Below are 13,696 nucleotides of genomic sequence, written 5' to 3' on the forward strand. Positions count from 1 at the left end.
ATAGCGATTGTAATGAAGTCGATGTGTTGCTATGGTAACTCGCCGACTTATAGGCCGCGTATTATACGTGGATAAACCCACCAGTATGTTTCTATAATATTTTTTATTCAATTATTTGTGAGTATTTTTCATTACTTAATGCTTTCAACGGCATTGCCAAAGAAAAAATGCCAGAGCCATGTATTTCAAAGCTCGCAGATGTATAATTTAACCTATTTAAACTCTACAAAGCCAGCATGGATACAGCATTAAACTTTTAAATATATTTTCATTAAATAATTTATTATTAATTAAATGGATTTTTTATAACACGTTCTAGATTAATTCCAATACTTGAAATAGCTCGATAGAAATATTTTTAGTTCCGAGAATTAATCTACATATTATTAGTTTTTTTCTTAATTCGTGATTTGCTTTCATTCTGCGTACCTGCATTGAGCGTGGTGGATCGAAGCTTCATCTCCTTTTCTACAATGATGGCATGAAACGCTAACATGCGACCAACGAGATAATCTCGGAAAGAATTTGACTTTAAATTCTTTCATTGCGTTGGGACGAAAGGGGTGGGACTGGGTCTTATCCGCCGCCATTGGGCGACATTCTATATATTTCTCTTTACTTACGGCCGTTTTCAATAACCTACTCAAGATGACGGATAGATAGCTATCCTCGATTATCAGTAACAGTCAAACTATCTGTACATAGTCAAACTATCTGTCAGTAGGTTATTGAAAAGCAGATCAGAACAGAAAGATTGATTTTCCTAACTTTTGTAAGCGAAGTGGCGGATAGATAGGTTATTAAATAGGTTATTAAAAACGACCGTTAGTCGCATGTTAGCACCAGTTGCGTAGCTAGGTAACCAAGGGCCCTGGTGTAAATAAAAAAATGGGACCCCACTAGGTAGTATCTAAACTGGTTAGGTGTCATCTAGTAAAAATATTAAATAAACAAATACTTTCTATAGGAATTAGAAGGTATAACTTTCGAATTTCTATCAAAAGAGTTGCCATGATTAAATTCGGGTCATGTCATATTTATTTTGATAATAAGGGGAAATTTTTTGGAAAGTTCAGTCCGATTGAGATTTCCTTGTAAGGATTCGAGGGCTTCCTGAGCTTGATGAGCTCCTGGGGCACTGCACCGTCTAGCCTCTGGGTAGCACTACTGCCCCTATAGTCAAGGAGCACGTCGATTCTCTTTCTACGATCGCAAACTCTTCGTTAACTAGAAAAGTGCATGGGAATGACAGGTCACGTGATCAAGATCTGTCATTCCCATACATTTTTCTAGTTTTCGAAGCGTTTGCGATCGTAGAAAGATAATCGACGCGCCACTTGGCTACAGGGGCTGGATAGTAATTATAATGATGGTTACTAAAGAAAGGGTGTAACTATGTTGCCACATTAATTAATTATCGTTATCCGTATCGTTTTCCCATTAATTAGTGCATTATTGGGTCGAGCACCGGCGCCGCAACGACTTCCGGGCGACGCCGCCGAGTGTCACTAAATATAAATCAAGAGCCCCATCGCCTCGCTGACACCACGCGGCTATGTGCGGCCATGACTATGTGATGAATAGCTTAGCTTTATGGAGATTACAATGTCAAAAATACCTTAACCTTAAAAAATGTAGACATTTTTTTATTTTTTTTTTATTCTTTACAAGTTAGCCCTTGACTACAATCGCACCTGATGGTAAGTGATGATGCAGTCTAAGATGGAAGCGGGCTAACTTGTTCGGAGGAGGATGAAAATCCACACTCCTTTCGGTTTCTACACGACATCGTACCGGAACGCTAAATCGCTTGGCGGTACGTCTTTGTCGGTAGGGTGGTAACTGGCCACGGCCGAAGCCTTCCACCAGCCAGACCTGGACCAATTAAGAAAATCTCAATCGGCCCAGCCGGTGATCGAACCCAGGACCTCCGTCTTATAAATCCACCGCGCATACCACTGCGCCACGGAGACCGTCAAAAAGTCTAAGAAAAAAGAAAGACAAAGTCTAAGCCTCAATAGCTCAGCGGTAAAGCGGCCGAACTCATCGCCGAGGGGTGGTGGTTCGATCCCTGTCCCATTGCACTATTGTCGTACACACTCCTAATACAGTCTTTCCCGACTAGTTGGAGGGGAATCTGATTATTGGTCATAATCTTTTAAAAAATAAAAAATCGAAACTAGTCCATTTTAAGTAGGCTTACTTTAAAAGCTCTTTTGCAACGTTAAATTTGACTAAGTGTAAAGACCACCGGTTCTGCTCAGAAGACTACATAATAAACTCAAAAGTTGCCCATTTAAAATCATCATTCTTTACAATGTTTTTTTCTCTCATTTATTTATTATTTCTTTTTTTTTTTAAATTTTAACAATATAAGTATAAAATACAAAACATTATTAAAAATTTATAAAAAAAAAATTATTATTATTTCATTATGAAATTAAGTTTTGGTGTAATTTGTACATCGCATCGCCTTCATATAAAATGACCCAATGGACAGTTAACTGAACAAAAATAATTATTTGAACGTTTATTAAGAAATACTTTATTTTATAGCACACAATACAAAACAAATTAATAAAAATTAAAAATAATAAAAACAAAAAATTTGCATGCAAAGTCGGCCTTATTGCTATAATATAAGCTCAAAGTTTGGCAGCCCATGCCGCAGACAAGTACTATCGTGATGACTTTGGACTTTTTTTTAAAAATACGCTTTTTATTTGGACTGGTCCAGAGTCTACTTAGATACCTATAATAGGAGCTCTCAATCTATAGTTCTGTACTCTGCGGAACAAACCTTGCGGGGATTTCTAGATAAGTGGTTATCTATCGCATTATGGCTGAGAAAAATGTGATGTTATTATCAGAGCGGTCCAGTATTGGATCAGCTGCCGTTATAACGACTGCCGCTTTCATCCTACGCTCTGGAAAGTGCTTCACAAACTTGGAGCTTATGTATAAAGCTAGATTCTCATATGCGTAGCTAGGAAGAGAATATGTGTGAGGTTAAGTTCACTCAAGCATGTAGCGTGGACGAATGTTATGAATGGCTGCTATCTGTGGATATATAGCTTTGTTTATGGAATATTTCTGTGAATATATTCACGTAGATACCTATTCATTGTACGAGTATATATGACGTCGATTGTTGAAGGGTTGCAGATTAATAGATTACCCAGATCCAGGTTAATTAAGTTATGAGAAAATGTATATCTCCCACAGAACAGAAAACGCTAAAAGCTAGTAAAGGTAATAAGTTACCTGCGCCTAGTTGATTTCAGAGATGTTACTATTAGCACTCTTCGTCCGCGTAAAAATCGATGTCAACTTTCAACCCTTATTTCACATCCTTCTATTCATATTTTAGCAAGCTTAATAACGTATACCTAAAAAATAGTCTACTAATCATTTTACATTTACAAATGTACCTAGAAAAATTAAGGACTTTCCATACAAAATTTCTACCCCTACTTCACCCGTTTCTGATTTTATTTTCGTATTATTCTTCGAATTATGGTCTCGAAAAAAACTTGGCACAGTTTTATTTGAATTCAATTCAAAAAAAGGTAGACAGACAAACAAAAAATAACCAAAAAGTAGGCTTCAGTATCGATCATAATTATAAATGCCCTCCAACAATTTTGAAGTGTTGCAGATTAATAGATTAACAAGATCCAGGTTAATTAAGTACTGTGTGAAAAAATGTATATCTCCCACAGAACAGAACGCTAAGCTAACGCTTTTAGATCTTCCGTTATTCACTTTTGTCAGATATAAACCAGACAGTTTTAAATACTAATAAAAACTGTATTTTTCCAACATAGCGCGGATACCATGGCATATATTGCATCGTCATTGCAACGTCATCGCAGTCAGCGTTACTATGTCAATGAATAAAAGAAAAATGAATTTGTTATTCATTATGTTATTCGGTTAAATATTTCATTCACCTATTCGTGTGACACAGAATGAGCGATACCTGCTCGGCCTGGCATTGGAGCGGTGTGCTAAAAAAATGTTTCAAAAACGTCAAGTCCCCGATACAACGACATTGACACAGATCTGCTGACTCCCAACCCATTGGCTACCTTCCCACTAGGTGGAAAAGTGTATAATGTTATTACAATATGACGTTTTCTACTATTAATAATTTATGTTATTTAAGTTGCTATAGTTTATAAGTGTAATCACATCACATCACACAATCACACTAATATTAAAAAGGTTAAAGTTTGTGTGTATATGTGTATGTTTGCTCCTCCTTTGCGTTGCGGCTACTGAACCGATTTGGCTGAAATTTAGAATGAAAATAGATTTTACTTTGGATCAACACATATACTACTTTTCATCCCAGAAAATTCCATGCTCCCCGCGGGATTTGTGAAAAACTGAATTCCACGCGCACGAAGTCGCGGACGTACAAAATATTTATAAAATAAAATAATTAGTCGTTCTGTTTGTTTTTCCGGGCTAATCTCTGAACGGCTAAACCGATTTGAATATGTCTTTCGCTGAAAGATAGAGGAGATTGTTAAGTAACAATAGACTACTTTATATACTAGAAAAATACACCGTTCCCGCCGGACTCGTGTGAGACAGAGTTTCGCGTGGATGAAGTCGTGGGCTTCCTCTAGTGTTCTTGATACGAATACACTATTGGTTATTGTAATTGTCTTTTTTATACTAGGAGTACTTGTGAAAAACCGCCAGCGTGTTACAGAGGGCCCTTCTTAGGTTAAGTGGCAACCAGGGCGTCAATTTACAGGATACGCACTCTATAGACATGTACTTGGTAAGCAGGATTAAATACAAGTATATACAACTTTTCTGGATGATCCATTCTTTTTACAATTATGACTTTGCATAAGTCTGTAGAGACAGCCTACATGCGACCGACGATATATAGTGAAGTATCCTGATATGCAAATATCAACCAATAGTGGCACAATCAGAAAAATCGCTATCTCTTTAGTTGCTTTGGGACGATTGAGATGTACTAGGACAACTCCGCCGCCATTGGTCGACGTTGCTTTATTTTTACGAAATTCTCTTTTGTCGTTGCCATTGGTCGCATGTTACAGAGGCTACATAGGTTTAAAATCAGTTTCGTGGAAAGAGCTGATGAGGTACTCGGCCGTTGCTATTTTCCAGATCTCTACAATAATAAACATATTTATTCCAGTTATTCTGGGGTAATAATATAGATATTTTGCTACAGAAAACCAGAAAAGAGAAGAGGCGACGAAAAGATCTATACCCTGTTGTATTATTTTATTTTGTGGCCATATAGTTTTTCTGTTTACGTAACTCGCTTCGGCACGCCGGGTTTTTTTTGCCAGGCGCCATTTTTGTTGTATCCACCGATTTGGGAAGTTGTGAAATGAATTCTCGATACCTCCTGACCTCACGCTACCAACATTTATTACAACGGGGAAATGTAAATAACTTATGTTTCCTGTGCCACTTTATGGTTTGTTTTATTTAACAGTTCCAAGTTATGATATTGTACTAGTGACAGTTAATTAGGTATACACCAAATGCATTGGCGTGCATAAGGCTCTTAACTAAGGTAGGCACTAGACGGGCGAACTATACTTAATCGAAAATTCCTTCTCTTATATAGAAAGTAATGAATTCTGAGGGTAGGCAGTACATTTTTGCATATATGAAGTGCACGCCACTGACCAAATGTTAGTTAGCTTATGAGATTCAACACTTACGCCTCCGGTCAAAGGACGGAAAAAGGATGGTGAATAGATGCAAAAATACATTGCTTACTTTTGAAGGATTTTGTACAACTTGTAGTGCTTACCCTAGTAAAAGACCATTTGATCGTTACTGATGGGTTTTCATTTAAAATTTAAACTATAAAAATATTATAAATACCAATCAAATTGAGAAGTTCAAAGAGAGAATCAAAGAGTTAGCTATCGCCTTTTTAACCGAGTTAAAAAGGCGATAGCTAACTTTGTCACACCTTACTGAGTGTTTTAAGTTTTTTGCCAACTTTTTATAAGGTGTAGAAAAATATCAGCTTTTTAGTTATTTCTTTATTTAGTTAGCTTTTTCTTAATTAACTTATTTAGAATTTTTGGCATTTGGCTGGATGGATTTTTTTGGCATTGGATCTCAACCAAGTGGTAATTCAAAGTTTGCGTGACGTATTAATAATGGAATGCTTGATACGTAGCACACAGGAATCACAGCCACCGTTCTGCAGTGGGGAGATAAGCCGCGAGTTAGCGTGTCCACTGGTCACTGTTGTAAGGGATTTGCGTGGACCGTTATGGAGCGATCCTCTTTGGAACGGCGGATGATATTTTGCTTTTAGATACTGCACTATAGCTATATAGTATATATAGTAATACTACTAAAATACTGATTACTTAATAGGTATTGTTGTCTCAGAGATTTTTTGTTTCCTTTGAGAATATTCCTTTTTAATTATGTATGTATGAAAGGTAGCGTTCCTTTTATATGTGAAAGAATACGGTCGTTTGAGTGTTTTGATTAAAACACACTAATGTTTAATTTAATAAAGGCGAAAGTTTGTGTGTGTGTGATTGTCCTTCATACCGCAACTTACTGAACCAATTTAGTTGAAATTTAGATATAAAGTAACTCATAGCCTAGGTAAGTTTTATCTTGAAAAATCCATGGTTCTCGCGGGATTTTTGATTAGCAGATATTCACGCAAATGGATAATATATGTATGTATGATGAATTAAGGGGGAAGATGTGACATTAAACCTTTGAAATTGAGTCCGACTACTTAACCGTGTAACTACGGGCAGTGGCGTGCATAAGGTTTTTAACTAGGGTACCTATGCACTATAAATAGAAATTGGAAAATTCCTAGTCTATGTATTCAGTGGTCCAACATAAGTTCGTATGGAGGTTTTTAGGGTAAGCAGTGCATTTAGCATCTATGAAGTGCACGCCACTGACTAGAAGTATGCTATTATTTAGGGCTTCAAATTACGAGTATCCTCTCACTATTGGTATTGTAGTGAAGTCATGTTGTATCCAGCCATCGCTTCTATTTGCGGAGTGAGCTGATCTTTGCAGTGGTGTCCTTTATTTTGTGTCGGCGCACGCTCGAATACACTCAGACAAAAGGTTCGAGGACGTTTCTTACTCACTAATAACAAACAATTGTGACTGTACGTTCTCTTTCTGGGAAAACCTTGTGTCCTGCCGTATAGTAAACCAGTGGCGTGAACATCATACATGTAAAAATACATTGCCTACCCTGGGGACGCATTATAAACCCATGTAAAGGAAATAAATTTTCCAGGTTTTGTCTTGAGCCTACCCTAGTAAAGAGTCGTATGCACACCACTTGTAGTAACTTCAAAGCGGGATTCTACTCCACCGTTTGAAACATTCAAGCATCTGTAAAAATGCTGTTTTTTTGAGTCTAGTAAGTTTGCATTTTGCTATCTAATGAGGTCTAATGACCTAAAATCCTAAAAGCGATGAAAAGATCCTAAAATGACGGCGTCAAAGTGGGGAAGAACAACTGAAAGTCTGCAAATATACTCGAGTGGGGTCTCAAATGAAAGCTCACTGAAAAAGAACATTGATGACTTGATCGAGAGTGTAACAAATAATTTCATGTCATTCGGGGGTTTTTCAAAATTTTCAATTTTATGTTATTGACGAAATACATTTGGATTTTTTACGCGAATACCCTTTCATCTAAAAACAAGTATGTATAATAATACACCTAAACTTATGATACATATTTTGATGTCCCATCGAAAATCCTTTTGACTTATAGCTCTCGCTGGAAAAATATTTTATTAATACACGTCTCATACATAATGTCGCAAATAGGAGTTGCTATACGTGACTTTTATCAGATTTGTGCTAGGAGGAAGCAAATCGAATCCGTCGGGATTGCCACAGTCTGGCTACGGGCAATACGTCGCATTCGTTGCCGACTGCCGTTGCCAAACCGGGCTCGGCTTTCCATTAAAATATACATTACCGAATGTCTTGCTTATTTAAAAAGCATTCCGCTACAATTCCCGCGTGTGCTATGTGTCCTGTTTAATTTTTTTTTTCCAAAAAGAACGTGAATTTGTATTAACACAAACGTCTTGTCGTTGATGAAAAATTTATAGCTTCGTGTATCTTGTGAATACGAGGCACTCGCGGTGGGATGCTTTTGATGAATTTATGTCTCACTCGACGGAAATTTAAAGTGCGAAAGTTTAAACGTAGATGTATTATGACTGGGTGGTGATGAATGTCTTTCTTTATTAATGTTAAAAGCTTTTACATTTTGGGTGATAAGTCGTAGGAATTCATTCTGTGCATTCGTATTCCATACTATTAGTATAATCCTAAAATATATCTTTAACTCTGTCGAGATCATTTACTCTATATATCCCGAGGAACATAAACCTTGCGCTTCATAATTGGACGACTGACTGACTCTACTTTTGTGTTACTTTTGTCTAGGTAGAAGCATGGGCTGAAAAACTTTAAACTACTAGAAAATTAGGAAGCTATGGCAAAGGTGTTGGACATAAAATATTGCTAGACAATTTAAAGTAATCGTATGCACTTTCAACTCCAAAAACAAGATGTACCTTACCTTATAATAATGATTAAATTGTAAACCTGTGAAAAATTGTGAAAAAATAGTCATTGTTGAATCAAGGGGAGTACTACTTACTCGGGAGTATTGCTTCAAAAACCAACGGTAGAGTCACTACAAACAGAAGCGTGTACGGACTCGGTTCGTGCGCTGTAGTATGGTGCGGGTGACAGTTCGTTGTAATCTCTTGAAAGTTTGCCGCGTTTCACGATATGTAACTCGTAGGTACGTATTATGAACGTCATACAGGCAACTGTCACCCGCACCATGCAACAGTACACTAGCTGTACCTATATAAATAATTTGAATAAACCGAATGGAAGCGTATAAGTATTCAATTTCCTCTTAACATCGTGTGCGCAATTCCACATATTAAAATTCCATTTGTTGTTATCTAATACAGTATCCATCAGCAACTATACAATGTCACGTTTACGTCTCTTCACTTTGACATTGTTTGACTACTCGGTTTATTTTCATACGGCATTGAATATTTCTGAAGTCATTAACAATACTTTTTAATGCGTTTGTCCTTGTGAGTATTACCATCGGTTTAGATTTGCTTTCTTAAAACTAGCACGACAATTACCTTTTGACTTCCAATTTCAATTCAATTCAATTCAATTACCTTTTGACGTCATTACGAACCTATATTTTTCTCACTGCTGAGAGGGGTTAGGCCAATAGTCCACCACGCTGGCCCAATGCGGAGTGGCAGACTTCACACACGCAGAGAACCTAGTAGAGTCAGGTCTATTGTACCTACTTATTAAACATCTAGCTAACGCCGCGCGGTTTCACCCGCGTGGTTCCCGTTCCCGTAGGAATATGGATATAATATTTATATAGATAGCCTATAGCCTTCCTCGATAAATGGGCTATCTAACACGTAAAGAATTTTTTAAATCGGACCTGTAGTTCCTGAGATTAGCGCGTTCAATCAACACAAACTCTTCAGCTTTATAATATAAGTATAGATAAATTAATTATCGATTACGTAATTGTTTACAATCGTAATAAAGTGCTTCATCATCTACTTTTTTTGTGCACAGTGCATACCGACCGACCGCATAGCGACCTTTCGTTGAATAATAGAAAGAAGCTTGTCCAAAGCTGTGCAAAGACAACTTTTCACGCTTAATTTATTTGTATTGTCTCGGAAAGTGTGTTTTCCTAGCGTTTCGTTAAAGAGGCGACAACGTGCAATGCTCTGACATGCCTCTTGTTGTACGAGGACTGTAGGAAACACACTAAACCGCTAAACATTGCGGTGCGGTGCGGAACGAAATGATAGATGGAATTATAGGTGGCTGCTAGCATGGTGTAAATAACGCATCTTTGTTACACGTTATAACGCTAGAATAGGCGATGCGTTTTTTGCAATTTTTTGCGTGCCTCGTGTACCTAATCTACAAAGCATAAGCTTTGTAGGTTACACGATATGAACTTATTAAAATTGTTAGTTTAATTAATAATTTATTCTTACGCTAATATTAATTGACGAAAAACTGTAAACTGCAAACAACCTTCTAATGTTCAACTTTTATTACTACTTACTCTTTATTCATTATTGTAACGAGTAAGTAATATTAGTGTCGCTAACGCAACGTAAGTCGGACAAGTCTGTTCCTACCCTTATATGTTTGCACAACTTGCTCCTGATAATGCGTTTTCAAATATTTAAACATGCCGGAAATGTTTATGGAGCTGAAAAAATAGACTTGCATCTTGTGTGCTTGTAGGCAGCCGAAATTTAAATTTGATTTGTACAAGTGCATTATAATCATTTTTCTTTAGTAATTATTACAAGTAATAAGACAAGTAACAAGATCGCAAATCGAAATCTACCACACTCGTCAATCTTAGAATGTTTAAAGGAGATAGAAGCTCATTTTGCGAGTGTTTGCAGAAAAGTGTTAATAAAGCAGATAATATTAATATCTTCCTGCGGCCATACTTATTTGTATCTCAGGCACCATGATTGTGTTCAGATCTGGTTGGTTTGGTTGCCGGCTTAATGGGTGTAAACAGTAAAGCTTTATGCGCCTGTAGCATGAGGCTTAATACCTTGGATTGCCAGGCAGCGATGTGTATGATGATGCGTCTGCTATGTGTCCAATGGTTTTACAAAATCTCATCTGCTTGTTGCGTTAAGTATTACTATAGAACAAGATGCTGATAAACGTTTGTAAAACTGTTTCGTACGTATACAGAGTCGAGCGTTAAAAGCTGAACTTACAAGGGCACTTAATCCTTCACGAAACAAGTTTCCTGTCTTTGTTTACAAAGTTTCGCCCAAACGGGACTCGAGCATTCAACCATATATGGGAGTGTCGAATCGATGGTGTGTAATATCAATTAAGTTTAGCATTAACATCGATTCCGACCCGTTCGATTCGATTGTTCATATAAAATCGATTGCTTCGAAGTACGTAACCCGATTGTGTTAAGGTTTGTGACCTCTGGCCGTAAATTTTAAGACGCTTTTCACACGTGGACCTTTGTTATTAAATTAACGTGTTAAAAGCAGTGAACGTTTAGACTTTAGTTTAATTTTGTTTCCATTATGAGTTGATGGCGTCCCTCTTTATAGGAAAGAATATGGAGCTTGTATCCACGAAGATCTGTTTTTTTTTGAGGGCCGTTAAAATACGCTGATATTGATGGTGATGATGAATAGTTAACGGAGGAAACTGATGAATGATCACCCGCGTTCTGTAACTTAAAGAACAACGTCCTTCAATGCATTGCCTTGCGCCTGTTAACCTCCTTGAATCAACCAAATGTGCTCCCACATGAGGGTTAAATTGTGGTGAGCTACCTTACCTTTAGTTTACCTTAGTTTCATTGAAACTATATTTCTAAATTATATACGTTTACAAAGGCATTTTCTACTAAAGTACAGGCGTTCCATCTTAAACTACGAGCTAGTGAAATCGTGGCCAAGTGCATACGTGTGAAGATGAAATACGAGTACAATACCTACACTCTAAAAATCTGTAGTTTTTAACCGGCTTCAAAAAAAGGAGGAGGTTCGAATTCGAGTCCATGTTTTTGTTTAAACGTGTCTACGTTTGTGCAACGCCTAATTAATATTGTATGGTTACAGTTCGCAGTTTGCAACCAGTTAATTACATTAAATTGCATTCCCTCGTATTTTTATGCGTTATTATTTCATCCATGCTAGTGTTTTCTCGTAATTTAGCCAAGGTCTGTTTAATTAGCTTATTTCATATTAATATTAATATGGCAATATCATACTACATTAATACGGACTACGGAGGCGATGTTTTTTGATGCGGCCGGCCTGATAATGCATTCAAAGTGAAATGGACTTACAAGAATTAATTTACTATATCCGTATATTATAAAAGTCATCGATCGTAGATCGTTAGATGGGCCCCAAAGCGTCGCAAAATTGTCATTGCTTTACGAATGAAAAGTAACAACTTTTTCATTATTCGTGTTGCGGCTTGTGTTTTTACACTTCCAAAATTATCACGAAGGCATAATTAAGGGATTAAACAAGAACAAAAACAGTAAAATATATTTTAAGACACAGCATGCGCTTGTTGCATACTAAGTTAAGATGTGCGTGCACGTCTTTGAGTAATGACATAACATTGTGCTTTCTTTAATATGGAGGGGCCCATCTAACGATTTATATCGATGATAAAAGTCATTGATGCAATTTTCACTAACAAAAGGTACACGTTGTGCGATGAAAATGTGTACGAAATGATTTCAGTGGATTCGTCGTGTGAATCGATTGTTATCGTCATATCGAATCCGTTGCGTTGCTCGACGAGTTTGTTTTTATTTTCGCACCCTTTTCGCGAGCGCCCAAAATTGTTTTTGAAAATAAAAACTCTATGGGTTGTGTTTCTATTTTCGTTAGTTAAGCGTTTTTGGAGCTACGTTAAAATTACTGTTGTTCTAATGTAATTTTAATAGCCGCACAGTCTTTCCCCCCGTCGCCGGCATATCTTGCCAGATTATAAAGAGCAATTGCTTAATCAATCTACAATTTGCATTTTTAAATTTTTACAGTAATTGCATTGAAGTTCCCATTCAAATCCATGGGAGGATACGAGGACAAGACTTAGTCTATGTTACTCGCTGATAATGTAGCTTTCCAATTGTAAGAGTTTTTTTAAATCGGTAATTTTGTAGTGTAGTATTAGTAAACAAACAAAAAATCAAATCTGCCCCTTCATAATATTAGTTTAGGTTAGTTTAGATTAGTCTTGTAGATGCAAAAAGTAAAGGATAGTGTCTGTTTGTCCACAGGGCAGTATTCGTATTCCTTATACGAATATAGCATTAAGAGCTATAATTATTGGTTTCGCAGACCCTCTACGGATTCACCCGCGTTGTTCCCAAATCCATGGGAGGCTACGCGGACAAAACTTAGTCTGTGTTACTCGCTGATAATGTAGCTTTCCAGTGGTGAAAGTTTTTTTTTTAAATCGGTAATCTTGCCCCTTCATAATATTAGTTTAGAACAACGTCTTGTAGATGCAGAAAGTAAAGGATTTGTGTCTGTTTGTCCACAGGGCAGTATGCGCATTCCTTATACGAATATATCATTAAGAGCTATAGCAGACCCTCTGCGGATTCATCCGCGTAGTTCCCAAATCCATGGGAGGATACGAGAACAAAACTTAGTCTATGTTACTCGCTGATAATGTAGCTTTCCAGTAGTGAAAGTTTTTTTTTTAAATCGGTAATCTTGCCCCTTCATAATATTACTTTAGATTCAAACAACGTCTTGTAGATGCAGAATGTAAAGTATTGTGTCTGTTTGTCCACAGGGCAGTGACGGACCCGCGCGATGGCCGCCGCGTGGCGCTAAAGAAGCTGCCCAACGTGTTCCAGTCGCTCGTCTCCTCCAAGCGCGTCTTCCGCGAGCTCAAGATGCTGTGCTTCTTTAAACACGAGAATGTAAGTATACTACACTGGAATAATAAGGCTTAAGGTGGGTACAGATTGGTGCAATGCAACATGTAATGCAACATGCAATGCAAGAATTTGACGTCCACATTGCTGCACACGAACGCACGAACTGCGCCTGGGTCGCGCACG

General features: G+C 37.3%; 1 protein-coding gene across 1 annotated transcript in view; it reads left to right on the forward strand.

Moving 5' to 3' along the window:
* The window catches only part of LOC112043565 (serine/threonine-protein kinase NLK), a 200,621-nt gene that overhangs the window by 103,282 nt on the left and 83,643 nt on the right, over positions 1 to 13,696 (forward strand). Inside the window, exon 2 of the mRNA XM_024079044.2 lies at positions 13,426 to 13,555. Coding sequence (XP_023934812.1) covers positions 13,426 to 13,555 — 130 coding nt within the window. The remainder of the gene's footprint in view (positions 1 to 13,425; positions 13,556 to 13,696) is intronic.

The sequence above is a fragment of the Bicyclus anynana genome, chromosome 5, assembly GCF_947172395.1.
Source record: "Bicyclus anynana chromosome 5, ilBicAnyn1.1, whole genome shotgun sequence".
NCBI lineage: Eukaryota > Metazoa > Arthropoda > Insecta > Lepidoptera > Nymphalidae > Bicyclus > Bicyclus anynana.